Source organism: Manis pentadactyla, chromosome 8 (genome assembly GCF_030020395.1).
Source record: "Manis pentadactyla isolate mManPen7 chromosome 8, mManPen7.hap1, whole genome shotgun sequence".
NCBI lineage: Eukaryota > Metazoa > Chordata > Mammalia > Pholidota > Manidae > Manis > Manis pentadactyla.
In genome coordinates, this window is record NC_080026.1 from 138,235,664 (window position 1) to 138,261,965 (window position 26,302).

Below are 26,302 nucleotides of genomic sequence, written 5' to 3' on the forward strand. Positions count from 1 at the left end.
AGTGTAAAAAAATGAAACTGTGCAATTCCTAGAAGAAAACATGGGTAAATGCTTCTGAACCTGGGTATATGGGGACTTTCTAACTATGATTCAAAGTCCAGAGGCAATAAAACAAAACTTGATGAATTTGACTGTATGAAAATAAAAACATCTGCAGAGCTAAACAAAACAAAAGGCCCCAAGACAAGGTAAAATGGACAGTTTGGAGGGAAATACCTACAACGCCCACCTAGGCAGAGGGCTAATACCCTTAACATACAAGACTTGCACAAGCTGGCGGGTAAAGGGCCAAGGGCATGAAAGAAAAACGGAGAAGATGACAAGAACAACAATCGCTGAAAAGAAGTTATAAAAGTGGCCCCCAAACATGAAAAATGTTCAAACTCCTATTTAGAGAAGTGCAAATTAAGACAGTATCAAGATACCATCTGTCATCTCTCAGATTGACAGTTCACGTATGATGCACTCTGCTGAGGAGCCTGGAGGGAAACGCGCATCTCCAGTGGCCCTAGCGGAATGCAAATCTTCAGTGGCCCTAGTGGAATGCAAATCCCGCAGGGAAATCTGGCCACACCTACCAAAGCTACAAACAGACCTTTTAATCCATAAATTACACCCCTAGGAATCTACCCACAGGCATACCTACAACAGTGTGAAAATACACTGCACAAGGGCCACCGCAGCACCGGCTAAACTGCAAGGGACCGGCACCCACCCCAGTGCGCATGTGCAGGACAGCCACTGGACAAGCAGGGTGCACCCCAGTAGTGGAGTGGCACACAGCTGCGAGAGGGGGCAGGGGGTCCCAGGGCCTGGCTTGCAGTGATTCCAGGACACACTTTGAAATGAAAAAGACAAAGTGTAAAACAGTATCAGCAACATGTTATCCTTCATGCAAGCAAGGGGATGACAGAAAAACACACCTCTCTCTCTCTCTCATGTGCAGGACAGGAAGGATGTATCAGAAGCTAAGGTGAGTGGTTTCCATGGGGAGTGGGTGGAAAGGGTTGGGACGAAGCGAGTGGCAGCAGGAATGAATCGATGTAGGGGCCGGCCTACGGCCGAGGCTGAGTCCCACTATGGCTGAACACCACCCTTCCACTGTAGCTGACCAATGCCCTAAGATGGCGCCCGCTTCCTGGGCGCCACCCTTCCTGGTTTGGTGGCATTAGCATAAGGAAGTTGCTCCTATAGGCTTGCCCCATGCTTCCGCGCTCGTGCTCAACTCATGCAGAAGGCATGCTACCAATCAGCTTAAAGGTCACGCATGATCTTGATCACCATAGGCCAGCTTCCTTTATATAAGGCACAAGCAGGAAAGAGAAGGAGAGTCTCTCTCCTCTCATTCTTCCTCTCACTCGCTCTCTCCGGCTGTTGCTTCTTCTCACTCACCTTCTCCCGACCTTCCGAGCAACAATAAAGAACTGAAGTGAACCAGGTCTGTGTACGTATCGCTGTCGTCACCGCCACAAGGAGCGAACGCGATATCTGGTGCCGAAACCCGGGAATTTTTCTCCAACCACCCAGAGGAGAAACTGGCGGACCCGGACGCCATAGAGCTTCTTACCCTGAAGCAGTACCAGTGGACTCCATTCGGAAGGATCGTTCGGGAGGGCACCTCGAAAGAGGAGGGTGAGTGGATCAACAGGCAAAACGAAAGTAAGCAGCCGAGGTGGGGATTTCTATTCTGTCTGTTCGACTTGTTCATCCTTGTGCTTATTATTGTGTTTGTTGTTGCTAAGTATGTTAGATGAAGTAAGGGCACCAGTGAAAGTTCGCGGGATAGCGACGAAGCAAGGAAAGTTCGCGGTATAGCGACGAATGTAAATTAGTGATAAGAGTACCCCCTACCTATAGACATCAGGAGTATATCTTAATCTCTTCACTATTAACATGGGGTCTGAAGGGTCTAGACTGAGAGCAGAAGAGCCTTTGAGAGCACTCCTGAGGGCCAACGGAACACCATTAAAAACAAAAACTGCAAGGGCTTTCCTCCACACGGTAGAGAAGCATGCACCGTGGTTCCTAGATGAAGGAAGAATCACTACCCCCATGTGGAAAAAGTTAGGCGAGGATCTGCGCAATGCAGATCGCAGGGAGCCGCTCCCGGCTGGGACGCTCCCCATATGGGGGCTGGTTAGGAGCTGCCTAAAGGAGAATAAACCTAGTTGTAGAGAGGCCATAAGGGAAGGAGAGGAGGTTCTTGAGGAAGTGAAAGAAGAAAGAGCCTCTGCGAGAGCATCTGAAAGAGGATCTACACAGGGGGGGTCCTCTGATGAGGAAGAGGACCAAGAATTATCAGGAGAAGAGTTAGAGGCTAGGGCTGCTCAGAGAGGACATCGGCCCACATTGTACCCCTCACTGAGCCAACTGAGAATAAGCAGAGAGGAAGGAGAGACTAGTTCGGCCCCTATCCCCAATAAGAGCAGTAAGGTAGAAGAGATTGTGCCAACTGCCCCAAATCATCCATTTTGCTCTCCAACCTACAGAGCAGAGCCACCCCCTTACCAGAGTTACTCATGTTGTGGTGGCCAGGGGTGCCAAGAACAATTGGGCAAGAATAGATGGAGGGAATGGCTAACCACGGAGGGGAATGCAGCCTTCCCAGTAATAGAAGATCCAAACACCCAGCAAAGATACCATCAAGCCCTAGATTTTAAGCTTGTAAAAAGCCTAAAGGAAGCTGCCACCACCTATGGAGTGCAAGCAGCGTTCACTGTGGCCATAGTGGAGTCATTAGCCACTCAGAATCTAACACCAGATGATTGGGCTAATGTAACCAGAGCATGCCTTACTGGAGGTCAGTACCTGCTATTCAAAACTGTGTGGGCAGAGCTTTCTCAATACACTGCCCGGCGCAACGCTGCTGCAGGGAACAATCAGTGGAACCTAGAGATGCTGATGGGCACAGGACCTTACTTAGGACAGCATAATCAGATAAATTACCCGCCTGCAGTGTATATGGCAAATAGCTACAGCAGCTGTCAAGGCCTGGAAAACACTCCAGGGCTCTGGTGATTTACAGGGTCAACTATCCAGAGTACTCCAAGGATCCAATGAGCCTTACGCAGATTTCTTGGCGAGACTGATGCAAACCGCAGGCCGTATATTTGGAGATGCTGACACAGCCATGCCCCTAGTAAAACAGTTGGCCTATGAGCAAGCAAATAAATGGTGTAAAGAAGCTATCGGGCCTTGGAAAAATAAAGATTTAAATGTGTACCTCAAAGTTTGCCGAGACATCAATGATAGTGTAGTGCAAGGACAAGTGATAGCCACAGCCATAACTCAGGGAATGCAACAGGCGCGTAGCAGGGGTACCCCTCCCGGGGCATGCTTCCATTGCAAGCAGATGGGTCATTTAAAGCGAGATTGCCCAAAATTAGGCGGAGGAGGAGCCAGTGTGACCAACATCAAACCACAACCGAGATTATGTCCCAGATGTAGAAAAGGAAACCATTGGGCAAGAGAGTGCAGATCAGTAGTAGATGTGGAGGGACACCCACTACCCCCGCAGCAGGCAAAAAACGGGAGGCCGGGCCCCCCACCTCAGGGCCCTCAAATGTATGGGGGTGATCCAACAAATTCCCAGGACACATTTTCATCTGACAGATCAAGGATCCAGCTTGGAGTTGAAGAACCAAGGAGAGCCACTGCAGGGAGCGCAGGAGTGGACATCCGTGCCACCACCAGACTCGTATTGACACCCGAGATGGGGGTCCAGTTAGTAGAGTCAGATTTTAAAGGTCCATTACCTAAGGATACAGTGGGACTCCTATTGGGCCGGAGTTCCACAACCAAAGCAGGATTGATAGTACACCCAGGAGTTATTGACCCAGATTATGAGGGAGTAGTAAAGATTATGGTCTCCTCCCCAAGAGGCGTTACAGCCATCAATTCTGGAGACCGCATTGCTCAAATTCTTATGCTTCCTAGTAAGCATAAATATGGACATAAAAACATGAAAAGAGGTCAATCAGGATTTGGATCATCTGGGGCCCCTCTGACCTGTTTCACAATGGAGCTGGGAGACAGGCCTATGCTTGTCCTGAAGATTAGAGATAGGAACTTCTTAGGACTATTAGACACAGGAGCAGATCGCAGCATTATAAGGGAAGCTGAGTGGCCTAAAGATTGGCCTCTAAACCGAGCTGCTCAGACTCTAAGAGGGCTGGGCATAGCTCAAGCCCCATTATGTAGTGCTGCCACACTCCCCTGGAAAGATCCAGAAGGGCATGAGGGAGTAGTTCAACCTTATGTGCTGAGCATACCGGTGTCTCTCTGGGGAAGAGACATACTGACCCAGATGAATCTTAAACTAACAACAGAAACCTTCTATAGTAATCAGGCAAAATCCATAATGCGGAAGCAGGGCTATATAGGGACCGGAGGCATAGGAAAAAACCTGACTGGCAGAGAGACACCTATCCCACTCTCAGGAGTGATACCCAGTAGGTTCGGAGGTCCAGGACTGGGTTTTTCCTCGGGGCCATTGAGGACAGACAAGAACTAAAAATACAATGGCAATCAGAGGAGCCCGTGTGGGTTCCTCAGTGGCCCCTTACTAAAGAGAAAAGGGAAGCAGCCCACACATTAGTGCAAGAGCAAATTGCCGCAGGGCATCTTCAAAGTTCTACTTCCCCAAGGAATATACCCATATTTGTCATAAGAAAGAAATCAGGAAAATGGAGATTGCTGCATGATCTAAGAGCTGTAAATAATCAGATGATTCTCATGGGATCAGTACAATTAGGTTTACCATTGCCTAATGCCCTGCCAAAAGATTGGAAGACCATTGTAATAGATATCAAAGATTGTTTCTTTTCCATCCCTCTTCATCCTGAGGATTGTAAAAGGTTCGCCTTCACAGTACCAGCCGTCAATCATGGTCACCCAGATGAGTGGTATGAATGGAAGGTGTTGCCACAAGGCATGGCGAATAGCCCTACTATGTGCCAATTGTTTGTACATAAGGCCCTGGCAGAAGTTAGGAAAAGGTTCCCTGAAGTGATTATCTATCATTATATGGATGATATTCTCTTATGTCATGAAAGGAACAGTGTAGTAGAAGAAGGCCTCTGCTTCTTGCAAGAACATTTTAAACAATGGGACTTAGAACTAGCACCAGAAAAGGTACAGGTAACTTGTACCAAACAGTATTTAGGAATAAAATTGGAAGATACTATTGTTAGACCATTAAAAGTGATCATAAGAACAGATCATTTAAGCACCCTCAATGATTTTCAAAAACTACTTGGAGATATAAATTGGGTAAGGCCATTCCTAAAGCTTACAGATGAAGAGCTCAGTCCATTATATGAGACACTGAAGGGCGATTCTGATTTATCATCTCCGCGCTCTCTCAGTAAGCAAGCCAAGGAAGCCTTGAGCCTAGTCCAATCCCGCTTGCAGCTTGCCCAGGTAGATAGAATAGACTATGGCAAATTGCTATTCCTTATAGTGATACCCAGTAATAATAGCCCAACAGGGGTACTTTGGCAGGAAGGGCCAATTCTCTGGGTATATCTGGCCCACTCTCCAAGAAAAACATTAAGATGGTATCCTCAGAGTATAGCTGATTTGATCATCAAGGGAATCAGGACAGCTATAAAAACATTTGGGATTCCCCCAAACATAATAATAACACCTTATACTGCTGAGCAGATTGAATGTCTTACTGCATGCTGTGATGCATGGGCTGTTGCTTACACCATCACCAATGCTTCCTTTGACAACCACTACCCAAAACAGCCTTGGCTACAGTTCTGCCTCTCTAATCCCGTCATCTTTCCTAAAAACACAAGATGTAATCCCATACCCAAAGCTAAGGTGGTGTTCACTGATGGGTCAAAGAATGGCATCGGGACTGTGGTCACTGGTGACCAATCTTGGACATTCAGTTTTCCAACCACTTCAGCCCAACAAACAGAGCTGTTGGCTGTAGCACAAGCCTTTACACTTTTCTCACAGGAACCTTTTAACCTTTTAGCAGATAGTCAGTATGTAGTGAATGCTGTGTCCATCTTAGAGAATGTAAGTTATATTAGCCAGTCTCCCCCATTGCCAGTATTTTTAGAAAGCTACAACAACTGATCTGGGATCGATCAACACCTTTCTTTATTGGACATGTAAGAGCCCACACTTCCCTCCCAGGACCCATTGCTGAGGGAAACAGACGTGCCGATGCCCTGACCTGTGAGTCTAACATCTCAGTGATATTTGACCATGTAGAACAACCCACACAATTTCACAAACAATTTCATGTGAATTCAAACACCCTTCGCTTAAAATATAATATTACTAGAGACCAAGCTAGAGCCATAGTAGTAAGTTGTAAATGGTGTGTTACACTCTTACCCACCGTTTCAGAGGGAGTCAATCCAAAGGGACTACTACCCAATCACATTTGGCAAATGGATGTCACTCATATTCCAGAGTTTGGCAAGATGAAATATATTCATGTGTCTGTTGACACCTGCTCAGGCATCATTTTCGCCTCTTGCCATACAGGGGAAAAAACTAGAGACGTCATAACTCACTGCCTTCAGGCGTTTTCGGCCTGGGGAAAGCCCAAGCATGTAAAAACTGATAATGGACCAGCATATACATCCCAATCCTTTCTTAGATTTTTAAGGGTAATGGATATCACCCATACCACAGGTATTCCCTACAACCCTCAAGGGCAAGGCGTGGTAGAGCGCACCAACCTGACCCTTAAAAATGCTCTCTATAAACAAAAAGGGGGAATAGGGGCAGACTTCAGATCCCCCAGAGACAAACTTAACATCATATTATTCATTTTAAATTTTTTGACATTGGACAAACATGGCCACAGTGCAGCAGAGCGGCATAATCGCTGTTCCAGGCCTAAAGACATGCCCGCAGTTATGTGGAAGGATGTATTGGAAGGATCATGGAAAGGCCCGGATCCAGTGTTAATCTGGAACCGAGGCTCTGTTTGTGTTTTCCCACAGGACCGAAACAATCCCATCTGGGTGCCTGAACGCCTGACACGGAGAGTGGCAAGACCAGAACCGGAAGTGTGAGATGCCGACCCCACTGATGCTCATCCTGCTACTGATCCTTCAGCAGGCGATAGCGGAACCCAGAGAACTATGGGGTATAGTGAAGGCTTGGCCTCTACCACTCCCGGTGACTGAAACTGCACATACCTTTCCCGCCTTTTTCTCTACCTGTAGTACACTTAATCTCCCATATCTGCCCTTTGACAGCTCTATGTGTTACTGGCATTCCTTTTCATAACCTCTCTAAAGCTGCCAATCTGTCCAGGGAATTAGGCAAGATGTTATCCACCAATTGGTCCAGTGAGTTTGACGTGCTCACCACTCAGCTACGGCTAGAAATATTGAACGTTAGTTCCTAAAAGGTAGAGGCGCTGTCTGTAGCTCAGTTTGCTGAAGCCGTGCTAAATGCCACCAAAGCCTGGTCAGGCATGGGTGTTATGGGTATATTACTCCTTGTAGGTCTTCTCCTACTTGGGAGAAAAGTCTGTTCCATGCAACGGCAACATCGGGAAGTGCAGATGGCTCTGGTGCAGGCCATGGCAGCTATAGAGGAAGGCATCTCCCCTAAGGTGTGGCTCAATATGTTGGACCAGTAGTCAAAGACGGGTAAGATCAGGAGGTACGCATACCAACCTAAGACAGGGCGCAGACCTTAGCTGTCTGTTACCCTATGACGGGTAAGGATGCTGCGCCTCCCTGACAACCTAAGACAGGCATGGTCCCCGAGCCTCATTGTGTTAAAAAACAAAAAAGGGGGAGATGTAGGGGCCGGCCTACGGCCGAGGCTGAGTCCCACTATGGCTGAACACCGCCCTTCCACTGTAGCTGACCAATGCCCTAAGATGGCGCCCGCTTCCTGGGCGCCACCCTTCCTGGTTTGGTGGCATTAGCATAAGGAAGTTGCTCCTATAGGCTTGCCCCATGCTTCCGCGCTCGTGCTCAACTCATGCAGAAGGCATGCTACCAATCAGCTTAAAGGTCACGCATGATCTTGATCACCATAGGCCAGCTTCCTTTATATAAGGCACAAGCAGGAAAGAGAAGGAGAGTCTCTCTCCTCTCATTCTTCCTCTCACTCGCTCTCTCCGGCTGTTGCTTCTTCTCACTCACCTTCTCCCGACCTTCCGAGCAACAATAAAGAACTGAAGTGAACCAGGTCTGTGTACGTATCGCTGTCGTCACCGCCACAAGGAGCGAACGCAATAAATCAGGAACACACATCCCTGCCCGCATCCCTTGGCCGCTCTGTCTTAGAACCAGGCACAGTTCACATATGCAAAATTAGTATAAAATTTCTATCAACTGCATGTCGGAAGGAGGGACCCAAAGGGAAAGCAGGCCAACACGAAAAAGCTGGCTGTGCCACAAATGAACAACGAAGCCAACTGAGGGGCAGGACAAGTCCAAGCAACTCTGGCAACCGTGCTCTGACCAGGAACTAAAGGCTAAGGACAAAAAGACTCAAATACTGACTGCAGTTGGTACATCTGTTTCCAGCAGATCAGCAACTTTGAAACTATTGAATGCTAGGATTGAATAAATAGGAAAATATCTTGTAAGTGAGAACAGGGCTTCTCACTGTTGAGGAATGCAAGAATACATAAAGTTAAAAATAAAGAAAGGGAGAAGGCTACAGTGAACGCAGTGGCGCTGGACTAGGACGAACTACTAGAATGCACGCAGTTTTAATCCACAGCCAGACAGAAACATAGTAATATATGCAGATGTACGTGTATGTACACAAACATAAAGTATACACATATATGTGCACACCAGTGCACAGGCAGACCAAATGTGCACGTTTCATAGCTGTACCTGCTGGGAACACGGCATCCTGGGAGCAAGGCCAGGCCAGCACCAAGGCACTGGTTTCTAAGTGCCAGTCTCCACAAAGGAAGCCGGGCTCCTTGTAACCCGGTTGACTCAGGGATGGAGCGAGAACACAAGGTGAGCTGGAAACAGCCTGCGGCACCCAAAAAGGAAGGTTTTTGAAGGATCAAAAAGACATGGCAGCAACACAGAGCAGACAAGTAGTGAGTCTACTGCATCTTACTACGCTGATGGACAGTGACTAATGGGGTATGTGGAGGGGGACTTGGTGAAGGGGGGAGTCTAGTAAACATAATGTTCCTCATGTCATCATAGATTAATGATACCAAAATAAAAAAATAAAAAGAATTTTATGTGACATATCCTAAAAGCTAAAAAAAAAAAAAAAGACATGGCACCAACTCGGGGGGTTCCTAAAGGCGGAGTAAGGCTAGTAACAGCAGCACTGATGGTCACCCACGTGACACACAGTTACCCACGAGTCTGCCCGACATGACAGCTGGGTAAAAACTGGAGGAGAGGGACTGTTCTTCTTTACAGTGAATTCCAATGAAAAGTGTAAAAGGAACGAGGGAAATACAAAAGCACCCTTAAATAAATATAAATAGCACAGTGAAAATTATTTCAGCAAGATTTACCCATAGATGCTAAAATCAGCAGGGACAGTCTGAGGAGGAACAGGCTACCGGAAAAGTCTCAAAGTGTCTCCTTCAAGTGTTCATTCATTACAAAGAGAAAAGTAACTTCACAGCGGGAGAAACCACCCACCCAAGGCTGCTATCACGAATCCCATGGGACACCCTGGGAGGACGAAACAGCACCTCTGGGGGATTTGTGCCAAAAGCACAGGGCCATAATCTAACGTAGAAAGTGCTGGACAACCTGAGTACAGCACCATTCTACAGAGTAACTGTCTATTGCTCAGGACGCACGTCATGGTCATGAAAGACTGAGGAAGTCTCACGGATCAGAAGAGATTAGGAAGCACAGCTACTGCAGTGAGGGGCCTCGATTCGATCCAGGGACAGAGAAAGGATGCCAGTGGGAAAACTGGTGGGACTGGAACAAGGCGTGAGGTTTAGTTCACAGACTGGAACGAATGATAGTTTCATGGTTTGTTAATGATACTATGATTACCTAGGGTGTGTAGATGTAGATGGATGTTCTACATTATTTTTTGTAACATTTCTATCAGTCTAAAAATATTTTGAAATAAAGTTTTAAAAATGAAGAAAAATCTCTCTTGTACTACTGGTGGTATGTATACCAATTACAGAAATATTGATTTCAGCCAAACTGCCTTCCCAGAATCTCAACCCACTGATTATAACTCTTCTCTGTTGAGATACATAAGATAAACAGTCTCTCATGGATAAGGTAAAAATCCTTTCAGATGTTTGAAGACAGCTCCCAGGCACCTCTGAGCCTCACTCCTTCCAACCAAACACGTACATCTTTCACTATCCCGTATCTGAGATATTTTCTCGACTCTTCCTATCCTAGACCCTGGCTCCACAGTTTCTAAATTGTCAGTATCCCTCTTAAAATGACCATGCAAAATACTTCCACAGCCATGTGACCACCAAAGGAGAGATGAATTGCCACCTGCCGTGACCTGGCCACTGCGTGTGCACAGAAGCAGCCCCCTAGCTAGATGTTCTCAGAGCCACATGACACCATGGTCCAGGAGAGGCCAGCCTCCCCCACAGGCCGGCCTCTTCTCCCAGGAAGCAACCGCCCACTCCTGGCATGTACTGAGTGCCCTTTAAATGTAACTCTAGGCTCTCCTGTGTTCCATCACTAAATTTAATTTATGTCCATGTTTCCTTCTAGCATATTAAAATATATTCAGTCTGTATCCTGCCAAAGATTGCAGTAATCATGTTAACCATCTTCATGACTTTCGTAAATGATGAGAGCTTTATGTGTTCACCTAAGTCAGATAAAGGTACTGGAGAAGAAATGACCAAGGAGCCACATTTCTGGCTGTTCAGAACCAGCTCAATCTTTCTACTGTAAAAAAATGCTTGCTCTGTAAAATTGGTTTGCTGTCAACTTTCAATAATCTGGGCTAAAGAGAAAAAATGAAAATGTTAAACATGTTTCCTGTCATTCACGGGTTTTAACTCTCCCCCAAGAGTAACATCAGAGCCAACTAACAGCAATCATTCCATTTCCTTTGCTCCTGACCACCACCAGACTTGCCAAAAAGGAGAGCAAAGGGGCATAGACGGATGCCGCCGAGCCAGACCCCATACTTTCTGGATGAAATCGGCAACACCAGGGAACTACTTCTCAGCATGTCTGTGAGGGATCAGATGACATCTGGCACATCAAAGTCAGCAGGTGTTGTCGGTTGTCATCCACAGTGACATTCGTCCAGTGGCTCAGGTGGCTAGAAGTCAGGTCCCCATACCCTGTAGCAGGCGAAGGGAAGAGCCTTTCCCAGGAAGATTTACTATTTACTGCGCATCGGGAACTGACTCGTGACACTGACCTGCACACCTGCTTGGCAACCAGCCCAGCTATCATGGACTGGGCCTGGACCAGGGAAAATGCAGGCCGTAGAGGCATTTAGTTCTGGATGCTTGCAGTGCATGTGTCATCTTTCACTCCCTTCTAGAAAGGATCTGTTAAGTAAAGGCAGATAAAGGAAGATGCACAACCCAACTGAGACACAGTGCACTGCATACACAAATTAAAATCCCGAGTGTACACAAGGACACCATTACTTAACAATAACAGATAAGTGAACAGCAGCCTCACCAGAGAATAGATGAATCAGGACCATGTGTGAGTGAGAGAAGACATTTGATAAGATGCATCAATTAAAAGAGGAAATAAGTATCATGTTGTCTGGATGATGGAACCAAGCTGGCAGGTCTGGGAAAGACAAGCTGCCCTCCACTGAGGTGCGATCACACCTTTGTCGCCATGGACTTTCTTCCCTCTATTGAAAGTGACACCCAGACTCGGGCTGAACTCGGACACACTGCCACGTCCGGAAACCGCTTCTCCACATTCACTGGAGAACACAGACAGTAAAGCAAAAAGATGCCAACTTCCTTGAGCACTAAGACAGAAAAGCGATGTATTCTGTTCAATCAGCATAGCAAGGAAATGGCATGATCTTCAAAATTAAACACCTTGAACTAAGCATATGTAATATATATGTTAACATGAGTTAAGCATATATACTGTAAATTAGCAGAGTAATGTAAAGCGTTAGAACTCAGCACTGCAGGTAATGGTAAGTTTGAAGGTATTTGAGGATTTTTATCGACTAATGGCCTTTATTCTAAAGATCATTTGTATTCCATGTGTGTAATGCTGCTTAACTGAGTCCTAGGTACCAGAAACTGTTTGCTAAGGGAAGTTTTTTAGTTTAGTTTTAATTCTACCGCAGTAAAGAAAGGCTCTTTTGCTGGAGTAGCTAACATGAATTCCATCAGTTCTGAACAGAGCCATTAATGCTGGCTGAGCAGGATCTGTAAGGCCTCACAGGCTGCCATCCAGAAAACAAGCACGGCTGCCATCAGGCAAAGACCCCTCCTCGATGATGTCTCCACCTGGAGATGGCCTTGTCCTCCCAGGAGGTCTGCCCTCTCCAGCACGACGAACTCTGGCAGTGAGGTCACGGAGAAGCCCAGAAGCCAGGGCTCCTGCTCTCCACTCCCGTGTTACCAGGACAACCAGGACTTTCGCCAGGGGACCTTAACATCTCGATGCTGAGCTTCATTCAGCCTTGATCACCGTCAGGAGGCTCCTCGGCTCCCTGGGCAGGGCCTTCCAGCCCACATGCTTGACCACGGCCAGCCTGGCAGAGAGAAGGCCACTCGTGGCAGACTGATGGCTGGGAGGAGGGGTGCCGAGTCGGTCCCATGAGACGAGCAGAGAGCAGCTGTCCCATACTTACAGCGAAAGCATCAAGACACAAATGCACATGCTTACTGAGGATTAACTTTAGGCTTTCAAGGTTTACCAAGTACACTTAGCCCCAACTTATACCTATGATTAAAATTAAGGATGATAAGGAAAGCAGGTATACAAATTCACTGACCACAGGTGGAGCCTAGTAAGTATCCCTTGCAATTATAAAAACTACAGTTCAGAGGTTTCCATGTTCATTTTCTACTGATTCTCACAATAATCCTGTGATGCAGGAAGAGCAAGGAATTTTATTTCCATTTTGTAGCTGGGGAAAATCCAACAACCTTAACTAACGTGCCTGAGGTCTAGTGATTTGAAATGGCAGAGCTGGACCTCCACTGTGCCCTCCCTCCACCAGAGGACACAAGGCTGAAGAGCACAACTAAAGCTCTAAAATGAAACCGCGTATGAAAAAGAATTCAACACTAACACAAACCTACTGTAACCAACACAGTGTGGGGCCAGCATAGGGATGAATACACACCAGTGGAACAGAATTGAGAATAAAGAAAGAAAGAAACCCTCACATTCGTGGTCAACTAACTTTAGACAAGGCTGCCTAGAGAACTCAGAGAAAGAATAATCTTTACAAGAAATGGTGTTGGCATGATTCAACAGAGCCACGTGCAAAGGAGGACTTTAGTTGCCCTAGCACATACCATGCACAAAATTAACTCAAAATGGATCCGAAGTCTAAATGTAAGAGCTAAAAGCATACAATTTTTAGAGGAGAACACAGGGGGAAATTTTTATAATCTTTCATTAAACCAAGATTCCTTAGATATGACACCAAACATGAGCCTTCAAAGAAACAAACTGATAAATTGTATTTCATCAATATCTAAAACTTTTGGGCTTCAAAAGATACCATTAAAAAAGCAAAAAGCCATATTCTTGGCAAAAATGTATAAACATCATCTGTATGTTAAAAGACTTGTATTTAAAATATATAAAGACGTTTTTCAATCCAACAAGGCATCATAACACAATTTTTAAGTGGACAAAGGGAAATGAATAATCTCCAACAAAGATATACAAAAGACAAATACATTAAAAGATGTCCAATATCATTCGTTATTAGAAAAATGCAAATTAAAAACCACCCACTAGAATGGCTATGATCTAAAAGAGACAATAACAAGTACTGAAGGAGTAGAGAAACTGGAACCCTTATTCACTGTTAGAGGGAATTTAAATGGTTACAGGGAATTTAAATACAACTGCTTTGGAAAAGAGTTTGATGACTCCTCAAAATGTTAACTGCATTTGACCCTGCAATTCCCCAACTAGCTATCTACCCAAGAGAAATTAAGAAGTGTGCCCAAGCAAACATGCACATGAATATTCATAGCAGTGTTACTTATAAAATTCCCAAAGTGCAAACAATCCAAATGTCCATCAACCAATAATACATCAACAAACAGTGTGGTATATCCATACAATGTAATACTATTTAGCAGCAAAAAGGAATAAGATACTAATATATGCTTCAACATGGATGGAACTCAAAAACATTATTATGCTAAGAGAAAGAAGTCAGTCACAAAAGACCAAATACAGTGTGATTCCATTTATATGAATTGGCAAACTGATACAGATCGTAAATCGGTAGCTGCCTAGGGCTGAGGGAGCAGGGGATGGGGAGAGATTGCCAGTGGGTACCAGCTTTCTTTTTGGGGTGATGAAAATATTCTGAAATTAAATTCCAATGATATTTATAAAACTGTAAATACACTAAAAACCACTAACCTATGCACTTTAAAAGAGAGAACTTTATGGCATGTAAGTTATACATAAATAAAGCTGTTTTTTAAAATAGGCGAAGATTTGAATAGCTCACCAGAAAAGGTGTGAGTGGTGAGTAAGCACGTGGAAAGAGGCTCAGCATCATCACTCATTGGGGAAGTGTAAACTAAAGCTGCAGTGAGATACCTAGCTTCAGACCTACTGGAGCGACTACAGTCACTACACAAACGTTGCGAGGATGTGGACAAACTGGGGCCCTCACTGGCTCCTGATGGGGACGTGAATATGTGGCTGCTTCCGAAAACAGTTTGGCAACTTCTTAGAAAGTGAAACATAAATTTACCCCAGGAACTAAAAATTCCAGCTTTAGATGTCTAACTAACAGAAATGAAGACATACATACCCACAAATGACCTGTATGTGGATTTCCCAAATTTCTAGCACTGTTCATTATAGCCCAAAGGGAAAAACAGCCTGTCTATCAAATGATGAATGGGTAAACAAAAGGCAGTCACTCACAATAAGAACAACACACTATAGATACACGCTGCAGCATGGGTTAGCCTGAAAGACAGGATGCTGAGTGAAAGCAGCCGGATGCGTGGCCACACACTGTGTGACCCCATTGCATGGCGTGTCCAGAAAAGGCAGACCTAGAGAAACAGAAAAGAGATTAGTGATTGCCTGGAGCTAGAGGCAGGGACAAAGTGCCTGCAAATGGACACAAGAGATCTTTCCAAGGTGATGGAAATGTTCCAGAGCTGGGTGGTGGTGGTTCTAACACCATTATGGTCTGGATGATAAATTCAAGACAGAAATCTAGCAAGACAAGCCAGTGTCACAGGCACAAAGGGTAATAATGAGGCGTGTTGCTGTGGTTTTACCAGTCAAATTGTAATTTTCCCTAAATAAATGATATTTGGAAAATGCCAACAACTTTATGCATGAGTGTAACCTTCCCTTCATTTCTTTCCGGTTAAATACACAAACACCCTCACATATTAATCAACCAAAAACTGTATGCATAAAAGCTACTATGTGCCTGACTTGGCTCTGGGCACCAGGTAATTAAAGAAACAGAAGTCAAATCACAGTCCCTTCAGCATCACTACTGAGCCCAAAGACACCTAGAAGATCCCTCCAGCATGGAAAAGTGCTCCCTGACCAACCTTCACCTCATTTTAACTTTTCTGTGTCATATATAATAAAGAAATCTTCTAAAAGCCAAAGAAGTGAAGGCTATGTGTAGCTGGCAGTGCAAGCATGTGTAGTGTTAGAGTTATAACTGAAGAGGAATTAGTATTGACACATTTCCTTTTTCTAGATGAGGGGACGGCTAACTATAATTAAACTGAATAAAACAGACAGTAAAAATAGCTCAACAGATCACTCCTAAAATTTGGACTCAGAGATTCAAATAACTTGTTTCTTCAGGAGTGGGCTGTGATTATTTAGGAAGAAGAGTGACCGCAGAAAGGCGGCTGGAAGGTTCTGTCCAGGGCCACATCACCAGCTAGTGTTCATCAGGCTCCCACAGAGGGGATCTCAGGCAGCAGGTGAGCTATAAAACCCACACCCTACAGGGTAGAACAAGCAAATTTAGCTCTGAATTTCCTCACTTTATAAGCCAGACCCCTTGAGGTCACTTGAATCGAGTCAAAACCATCAATATGCTTAAGTGGTTTTGCTGATCGGCAATGAGCTTTACTGGAGGATCTCACAAGTGATGGTAAAGGTAGATCTAAAAGCTAGGCACAGGGTAGAGTGGATATGAAATACCTTCAGCCCTGTAATTTGGGGGCAGCTATTCACAAAAGCAAGAACTGGTGAAAATGGCAGACTGGAACTTAACAATTCACTCACATCAAAATTTCCACAGTTGCACAAAAACATTCCAGATTCCAACTCAAAATTACCTGCCCTTTTGTAAAGCTCAAGCCTGCTTATCTCGGGACTGACAGCGAGACCTATGCAGGGGTGGAAAGCAGAGGAGAAGCATGTCGCCAACAGAATGTGCATGAGGCCCCGTACAGAGCCATACAGAAGAGCCCAGCACAATCACACACAGTCACACTAACGGCTGGCAAACCAAACTCTGTGGCAACGTTCACACTGCCAGTGGTCTTTTGATGCTGTTGCAGTATACAACACACACAGCTGTAAAATTCTGTAAATCAAAACAAGACAGAAGGCACATACAGTTAATGTTCTTGAACTTCCTAAGGAGTCCTTCAAGCTTTACTGGATGTTTGTGTGTGTCTCAACTTCTTTCTAGACTTTGAATCAATAATCCAACTAGCTCTTCAGAACAAGATTAAGGAACAGTGAATGGATTCACCACGTGTATGATATAACTAAAAATATACACAATAAATGAAACAACGGATTTCAACAAGTAACAAAGTTAAGTGATCCTGAGATATGGGATACAAATGGGCCGAGCCCTACATCTGCCCAGCCTCACTGCCTTGAGAGTTTCCAGGCTGCGGCAGAGAGAGGAGAACCAAGCAGAGTCCGGCACACTCCCTGAGTTGAGAACCCAATGCTGAGTGTGCAGAGGTAACCAGGAGGGGCACTGGAGATGAGACAGAAGCAGAGAGAAGTGCAGAGATCTGCAGGTACCCAGCTGACTGCTGGTCTGCACACGTGTGAGATTAACCCAGGGCAGGGAGAGAACCACCTGAAAGAAACAGCAGTGCCTGATGCTCAGACATGGCTGGGAATACTGCCTGACTACCAGCAAAACTGGGAAACCTCACGATTGATGACATGTAGGCTGTATACAGAAGGGCTTTCCTGCAGGAGTAGGGAATGATGAGCCCCAGACTGAGCCCTATCTAACAAATCTTAACAGCAAGACCCCCAAAAACTCAAACTGTTTCCAAGTAACAAGCTCAAGCACATGTACAGAAATCTAAAAACATCATCACCCAATAAGGTAAAATCCATAATATCTGACATCCAATCAAAAATCACTGGGCCAGCAGAGAAACAGAAAAACACGATCCATAATGAAGAAAATCTATCAAATTGGCCCAGAACTGACACAGATGTAAACTTTGAAAGGTTATTAGGACTACATTCCATGTATTCAAAATGTTAAAGAGACATGGAAGATATTTTTAAAAGATCCAAATAAAATATTATGAGTTGAAAGCTACAACGTCTTTATTAAAAAAAAAATGCATTGGATGCAGTTAATAGCAGATTAGATACTGCAGAAGAAAAGACAAGTGAACTTGCAGGCACAGCAACACAAACTACCCAAAAATATAGAAAAAAAATGTTAAAAATGGACGGAGCCTGAGTGAGCTGTGGGACAACTTCGAAAAGCTCAACTGATGTATAAGTGGAGTCCCAGTGGGAGACGAAAAGGGGCTCGGGAAAATATTTGAAGATATAATGGTTGAAAATGTCCCAAATTTGATGAAAACTACAAGAATCTCAATAATACCAAGCACAAAAAGAAAATGGAGAAAACCAAAGCACATCAGGAGCAAATTACCCAGAGCCACTCATAAAGGGAAACTAGAAGTAGCTAGAGACAAGACACACTGCCTGCTGAGGAGCAAAGACAGGGCAGCGGCACACTGCCCACGGTGAACTGTTCAATCAGGAAGACAGTGGAGCAACATCTTTAAAGTACTGCAAGAAAAACTGTCAACTTAGAACTCCATGTGCAGAGGAAATATCTTTCAAAGATGAAGGTGAAATAAAGACTTTCTCAGAAATACAGAGTTGGAAAAAAATCTATCACCTGCAGGCCTATCCATTAGAAATATTAAAGGAATTCCTTCAGGAAGAAAAAAAAAATGATACCAAGTGGAAATATGACCTATACAAAAGAATCATTTGCATAGGAAATGGTAACCGTACGCAAATGTATTAAGCTTTTTTGTTGTTACTGAAACCTCTTTAAAAAATGGCTGTTTAAAAAAATAGTAACACTTCAGCATCTTATTAAAAATAATAAAGAGAGAAATGTGGTATCCACATATAAGTCAAGTATAAAAATCAAATGTGTATTCATATTTGAACTGACTGTTTATAGTTCATAATGCATGAGCAAAACCAAAAGTTTCTGTGATGACTGCCCTTGTACTGTTCACCATGTAACTTATTCACTATGTAAGAATTTGTTCTCCATGTAAGAACTTGTTCGTTATGCTTCAGAAGATTGGAGACTGACGAAAATTAGGCTTGGGGTGGATTAATGATTGTGCATTGAGCATTGACTCCCCTATACAGAATTTTATTGTTGTTAACAACCATTTGATCAATAAAAATGAGAGATGCCCTAACAACAACAACCAAGAAAAAGTACACACTTCCAATTGTAAAATAAATAAGCAACCGGGATGTAATGTATAGCATAAGGAATATAGTCAAAATATTGTAACAACTTGGTATGGTGATAGCTGGTACTTAGAATTATCATGTATATAAATGTTGAATCACTGTGTTGTACACCTGAAACTAATGTAATGTAATACTGTGTGTCAACTACCCTTCAATAAAAAATAATTATCTAAAAAAAAAAAAAAAAAAAATTAAAAAAAAAAAAATAGTAACAATTTTTACAATTTATGTCAAATATATAATGGGATTTATAATACATGCAAAGTAAAACAACAACAGCACAGAAGTTGAGAGAAAAGGAAGTGCACTACTGTAAGGTTCTTATATGTAAAGTGGTATAATACCATCTGAAGACAGACTGTATAATTTGAAGATGTACATTCTAAATCATAAAACAAATAAAATTACAGCTAATAAACCAACAAAGGAAGTAACATGAAATCACAAAAAATATCACACTAAACCAAGGGAGAAAAAGCAGAAAAGATAAGAACAGGTAGGACAAACAGAAAACAAACAGCAAGATGACAGATTTTAAACTAACTATACCAACAGTCACATTAAATGTAAATAGACCAAATACCCCAATGAAAAGGCAGAGATTCATCAGACAGAATTTTTTTAAAGACTCATTTATAAACTGCCTACAAGAAAGAATTCACTTTAAAGATACAATTAGATTAAAAGTAAAAGAATGCAATCAGATATACAATGCTAACACTAACAAAAGAAAACTGGAGTTGTTAACATCAGACAGAATAGACGTTAGAGTAGAGAATATTATCAGGGATATGAGATATTCATGGTGTTAAAAGGCATCAGTTCATTAGGAGGACATACAATTCATAAACACATATGCACCTAATAACAGAGCTTCCAAATACATTAAGCAAAAACCAATAGAACTGCAAGAAGAAAAGGCAAATCTATATTTATATTCAGAGATTTCAATACCTTCTCACAAAAACTGAGAGAACATGAAGAAAATCATTAAGGATATAGAAGATTTAAACCAAACTATATACCAATTCATCTTAATTGACACAGAACACTCAACAATAGCTGCTTATACTTTTCCCAAGATGTACCATATTTCAGATCATAAAAGAAGTCATCTCATATGGAAAACAGTACGAAGGTACCTGAAAAAATTAAAAATAGAACTACCATATGATCAAGCAATCCTACTTCTGGGTATATATCCAAAAGATTGAAATCAGGATCTCAAAGAAATATCAGCACTCCCATGTTCACTACAGCACTAGTCACAATAGCAAATACGTAAAAATACCTAAATGTCCATCCACAGATGAATGGATAAAGAAAATGTAACAATGGGATACTATTCAGCCTTAAAAAAGAAAGGTTTTGCAAAAAAGAAGTTTTGCAAATGTGACCACATGGATGGGCATTGAAGACATTAGGCTAAGTCAAACAAGCCAGACACAGAACAACAAGTATGCATGATGCCATTAATATGAGGTATCTAAAATTGCCAAAATCATAAAAATAAAAGACTGGAAGCTAGTTAACAGGAGGAGCAGGGACGGGAAATGGGGAGTTATTAATCAGCAGGCTTAAAATTTCAGTTAGGTAAAATGAATAATTTCTAGAGATTTGCTGCCCAATATTGATTGTACCTTGAGTCAACATTAATGTATTGTACACATAAGATATGTTAAGAGAATAAATCTCATATTAAGTGATCTTATTACAATAAAATTAAAAAATTAGATTTTAGAAAAAAAGTCTACGTTAACTTAAAAAGGTTTAAGTCATACAAACTATGTTCTCTGATCACAGTGGAATTAGAAAGCAATAACAAAGATCTCTAGAAAAATCCCCAAATATCTGGAAACTAACACACTTCTAAATAACAAATGCATCAAAGAAGTTTTCAACTGAAAAAAGAAAACATGTCAAAATTTACACTAAAGATGTACTTAGAGGGAAATGTACAACACTAAATGTCTATGTTTGAAAAAATGAAAGGCTTCCACCCAATGACTTCAGTGTCCACCTTAAGTAACTAGAAACAAAAAACAACTGACCCCAACATGGAAAGAAATAATAAAGATCAGAGTGAAAACTAGCGGCAAAGTAAATAGAAAAGTAATAGAGAAAAATCAGTGAAACTTAGAAAAACATCCCATGTTCACAGATCAAAGACCTTTTATTATTAAGATGGCAATTATTTCTCAAATTAGTCTATAGAGCAACACACTCTCTATTAAAATGCCTGCTGACTTACCTGGAGAAACTGGCAAGCTGATCCTAAAATTCATATGGAAATCCAAGGGACCCAGAACAGCCAAATAATGCTGAAGAAAGTTAGAGGACTCACACTTCCAGGTTTTCAAAACTTACTATAAATCTACAGTAAAAACAGTGTGGCACTGACCTGACATATGGATGGTCAGATCAGGGAAACAGAATTGAGAATCCAGAAAAAAACAGTGGATTGCTTTTCAACAAAGGTGCAAGGCAATTAAATGGGGAGAAAGAATAGTCTTTTCAACAAATGGTACTTGGACAACTAATATCTACATGCAAAAGAATGAAGTTGGAACCTTACCACACACCTGTACAAAATTAACTCAAAATGGAACATAAATCCAAATATAAGAGTTAAAACTAAGATTCTTAGAAGAAAACAAGGTTACAGAATGGGAGAAAAATTCTGAAAATCACATGTCCAATAAGGTACTTGTATCTAGAATAAAAAAGATTACAACTCAGCAATAAAAAGGCAACCCAATTAAAAAATGAGCAAAGGATCTGATAGACACCTCTCCAGAGAAAACACACAAATGACCAAGAAACACATGAAAAGATGTTCAACAGTATTAGGCATCAAGAAAATGCAAATCAAACCCTCAGAGATTACACTTCACATCCACATGGGATGGCTATAATTAAAAAGACAAAAGACAAGCATTGGTGAGGATGCAGAGAAACTGGAACCTTCACACCACACACTGCTGGTGGGAATGTAAAATGGTGCAGCCACTTTGGAAAGCAACCTAGCCATTCCTCAAATGGTTAAAGATAGTACCATATGACCCAGAAAGGCACAACTAGGCTCACACCCAAAAGAAATGAAAACATATGCCCATATAAAAACTTGTCCATGAATGTTCATAGAAACATTATTTATAATAGCAAAAAGTCAAACTGCACACTTTAAATACATGCAGTTTGTTGTACCACAAAAACGGTATTAAAAAAAAAAGACCCAAGTGATAAACAAAGAAACCTCTAATAGCCATTTATTAATCCATCCTTATATTTTATTTCTAAAGGACAGTTACAGAATGAAAAGAAATTAGAACAGAGGAAATGGCCACTTATCCCTAGCAATCAAAAGGTGGAAAAAGGGATCTTGGGTCAACCCAGATGAAATCAGAAAACACACCAATTCTATTGTGAGCCCAGGCACCTCAGGTGCTGCCCCATGCCCATCTAGAACTTGCTCTTTACAGAACTCTTTAGGAAGAGTCTTTGCAGACAGGAAAGGCTGCCTGGACACAGTTCTTCAGGTGTTCTGGACAAACATTTATTCTGGAACATGTGGTGAGTGAGTCGAGGGCAGGGTCCTTGTGGATAAAATGAGAGCTCCTGTGGCCAGGATTCTCACCTGGCCCTGGTTGACTAGCTCAGGGCACACCTGTGAGCAATACATGGCTGTTGACTCTATAAAAAGAGCTCCACCCAGTGCTCTGGGCACCACACAGTGGCAGAGCTGCAAGGCTGCAGGAGAGCAGAGCAGAGGACAGAGGCCCAGAGGATGGCTGTGTGGGACTGCTGTGTGGACCGAGGGGCCCAGAGGCAGAAACCAGCTTGCTGCATTCAGACTTGCTCTGAGTGAACGGGATTTTAGTGACTGACCTGCCACCTGGAAACAAAGTTGGGTATAACCCTTTCACCCCAAGAACCTTTTGCTGTCATTTTCCTTGGTCACATTGAATCCATAGCAAACTTGCCTGGGGCTGAAACCCATTGGCAGGACAGTCCTGAAAAGAACCAGGTACTGTATTCCCCCGAGTTATTGGGTCAACCTAACCACCAACTTTCCTTATGCCAGAGCCTAGAGCAATGCTTGGTATACAACAGGTGCTCCAAATATGTCTTCCCAATGGGAACGATAAGTGCTGATACTTACCTGCTCCATGTGTTCCCACATTAACTAACCTTCGCAGGGTGAGGACATTCACAGGACTACATGAGGCGCCTGACTGGCTCTGGTAAGACTCATTTACAAAGCTATTACAGAGATGGATGCTGGCAGCTCTAGTTTCTAGAACCCCACTGATGGTTATAATACACTAACTAGTCTGTGAACACAGGAAGGAATCAATTTGCACTTCCCGGGTAACCAAATTCTAGAGGTTGTGAGAGAGAGAGAGAGCAGAGAAGTTGAGACAAGAATTTAGATGCTTTACTGAACTCAGTCTGGATTATTAGATCAAAGACTAGCCCACAACATAAACAAGCACATAATCAAATTAAGAGGCCATACGCACCACAGCTGTAAGACACCAAACCCACTCTTCCCTGGTAACAGTCGGGAAGTATTGCAACCTCCAGCTGGGCCCTTAAATTCAGCAGTTCCAACGTGAGAGCTCCTTCAAGGCTTCTTGAGAGACTGCTGCGCCTCTCACCCACATCACCGCCGGCCCCACCCTGACAGCCCACGCCATCACACTTTTCATCATTTTGGGACTTTGTTGTGAAGCCTCATGTTTTAGTTCCACAAGCCCCGCATGAGAAGCTGCATGATGAGAACACAGGCTCTGAACGCCGCAGTTCCATCACTGACAGCTGTGCATCCTGAGGCCAGCTGACTGACCTCTCTGTACCTCAGCTTCCTCATGGTAGTAAGGCTATTGGAAATTCAGAAAACCCACCAGGCAACCACTCAACACCTGGCAGTGTCCTCCATGTCTGCTAAGCGTCTCAGAGACACAAAACTCAGCACGGCCTGCCTGGGGCCCCTCCGCACCCCTGCTCCACATCAATCTCCTCTCGGTGACAGCACTGCCCACAGGTGACAAGTCACAGCCCCGGGAGTCATCCTGGACTCCTCCCCTTACACGACCTTCCACATCCACACCAGCACCCTGTCCTTCCTCCAAAATATGAAGCCGAGTCTGTCTACTCTCCCCAGCTCCCTGTCCTCTGTCCAGGTCGGGCTACCTCTCATAATATACATGCTCTTTGCACTCTGACCAGCATCCTTTCATTTTCCACAGAGCATTCAGGGTAAGATCTTAAAATGTATTATCATGTCACTATACATGCCTAGAATGTGAGCACTGTAGTGATGAGTCAGCGTTGACCTTGAAGAGGACAACAAGCAGCAAGTGCCAGAGCCACAGAAATAAGAAATCAAGGTCCCTGGATGTCTTTGATCTGGTACCACCAGCCCCATACCTGTGTTAGGGTCCCTGGACTGCTCACCTCCACAGTCCTGCGCAGGATAAACAAACTTCCCCTCGCTTGAGCCACTGTGCTTTGAAGTCTCTGCTACAGCTTAACCTGCGCTCTAGTGACATGGTCCCTGGAAGCAGGGTGCTGCTGTGACAGAGCGGGACAGTGGCTTCGTGGCCAGGCAGAGGGAGGGGCGCAGAAAGCTAGTCACCTCTGTCATGCTGTGCAAAACGTTCGAGAAAAACGTCAACGCCTTAACTTGAAAGACAGCCTCATGCTTGTCAGACCTGTGGGTCCAGAGGCAGGGGGACCTTCAGCTTCCGAGATGCTGGGGCCGCTGCTGCGCTCAACAGGGCCAGAGGGCGCAGCCTTCCCGCCCCACCACCTGCTCCCCGCAAAGCTCCACCTTGGGCTGGTCCCTGTCCTCTATTTCCCTGCGGTCCCACCGACTGATCGGGGTCCCGTCAGCTCTCAGCCCAGGCGGAGGCACAACGCAGGCGGACACCCGCTGGCCTAGGCCCTGCACGTCAGGCCGCGCGCAACCCGGAGACCCTGGTCCCGGATCCGAGAGCGTGGGCTCGGAGGGATGCCTACTGGCTGGCCCTCACCTCTGCGCAGGCGCGGCCGAGGGGAGCCTAGCGGGGAGGAGAGGCGATCCCGCTTAGGCCACGCCCACCCACGCCCCTCCCCAAGGCTCCGCCCACCCACGCCCCGCCTGGGCAAATTCTCCCGCCAGGCCTCTCTCTGCCCAGGGCCGCGGGTAGATGCGAGGCCCAGTTGGGCCGCCGCTCTCCCGTTTCTGACGTCCATGCCCCCACGGAGCTCACCGCTTCCCCCAGAACCTGCAGCTCGTCTGGCCTCTGCCGCCGCCACCGGCCCTGCGCCAGGGTATCCATGGAGCCCCGGGCCGGCGTCCACCCGGCCTCTGGTCCAGTCAGGGCCGGACGCCCCGCCCACGCCGTGCATCCGCGCCCTCTCCCCACGTGCCCAGGAGGAGCCAATGAGAGCCCGAGCCGGCCGCCGGCAGGAATATGGGGCGGAGGAGGAGGAGGGGCGGAGACCGGAGCCCTGGGCAGGCCGGACTTCTGTCCCCGGCCGTTATTTCACAAGGGCAGCCGGCATGTCAGCCCTCCGGTCACTGAGTCAGCCGTGGGGCGCCGAAGAACCTGCTCTTTCCGGGGTCCCGCCACACTTGAAGTACAGACCTCGCGCCGGTTGGTTGATAGACAGCGCAGCTGGCCAATCGGCATGGGCGAGCCTTGTGGGAGTCGTAGTCCCTGAGGCGGCCGAGGAGCAACCCGGCTGCTCCAGCCGGCTTTGCTCCGGGGCGTGGAAGGTCCCTGTGCGAGGTCCGGGAGCGCCCGGCTCTCTGCGGGCCGGGGGGCGTGCGGACCCGGAGACCGGGGACGGGTCTGGCCGGGCGCCTCGGGTAACACGATTCTGCTCGCTTCTCGGAACCGCTGCAGCTGCGCCCGCCTCCGGGACCGGGGCTTCCGCGGGAGGCCAGTCGGGGCCCCTCCCTGACTGACAGATGCGCTTCAGCCGCTCCTCGCCGGGTTGGCCCGCGGTGGCAAGTGGGAACTAGAGGTCCGCTGAGGGCAGGGCTCTGGGAATGGTTTTCCTTCCTGTTGAAAAAGGGGCGGGTGTGTGGCTGGGCACCGCGCTCGTCCCTGCTGCTCCCTGCACCTGCTGCAGCCTTCCTGCCCCCAGGAGGGCCGCTCGGGGGAGGCTGGGGAAGGAGGGAAGCACCCAGATCCAAGCAGCACGACCTTCTGAACCCCTGCGGACGCCCCCCAGCCCCAGGCTGTTCGTCTGTCTCTGTGAGGCTGCCGTTCTGCCGCAGTCGAAGACACCATGTGTTAGAAAGCCCCGTTTTTAATCATGGTGAAAAGGATGACACCCTGTTCAGTTGGGCTATTTGCTGCATGATTCTCAGCAAATCAGGTAGCTAATCTACCTCGGTTTTCTTATTTATAAAAGAT

The 26,302-nt window shown here is 45.0% G+C and overlaps 1 protein-coding gene across 2 annotated transcripts in view; it reads right to left on the reverse strand.

The window, feature by feature from the left end:
- The window catches only part of C8H10orf143 (chromosome 8 C10orf143 homolog), a 108,003-nt gene extending 82,668 nt beyond the window's left edge, over nt 1–25,335 (reverse strand). Inside the window, exons 1-2 of one of the 2 annotated variants that reach the window (XM_036923845.2) lie at nt 24,351–24,928; nt 23,445–23,484 (exon numbers count right to left, since the gene is read on the reverse strand). In XM_036923845.2, coding sequence (XP_036779740.2) covers nt 23,445–23,484; nt 24,351–24,445 — 135 coding nt within the window. In that variant the 5' untranslated portion in view covers nt 24,446–24,928. Of the gene's footprint in view, nt 1–23,444; nt 23,485–24,350; nt 24,929–25,147 lie in introns of those variants that run through there. The other variant, XM_057506490.1, reaches the window with a different exon arrangement.
- Nucleotides 25,336–26,302: the final 967 nt, after the last annotated feature.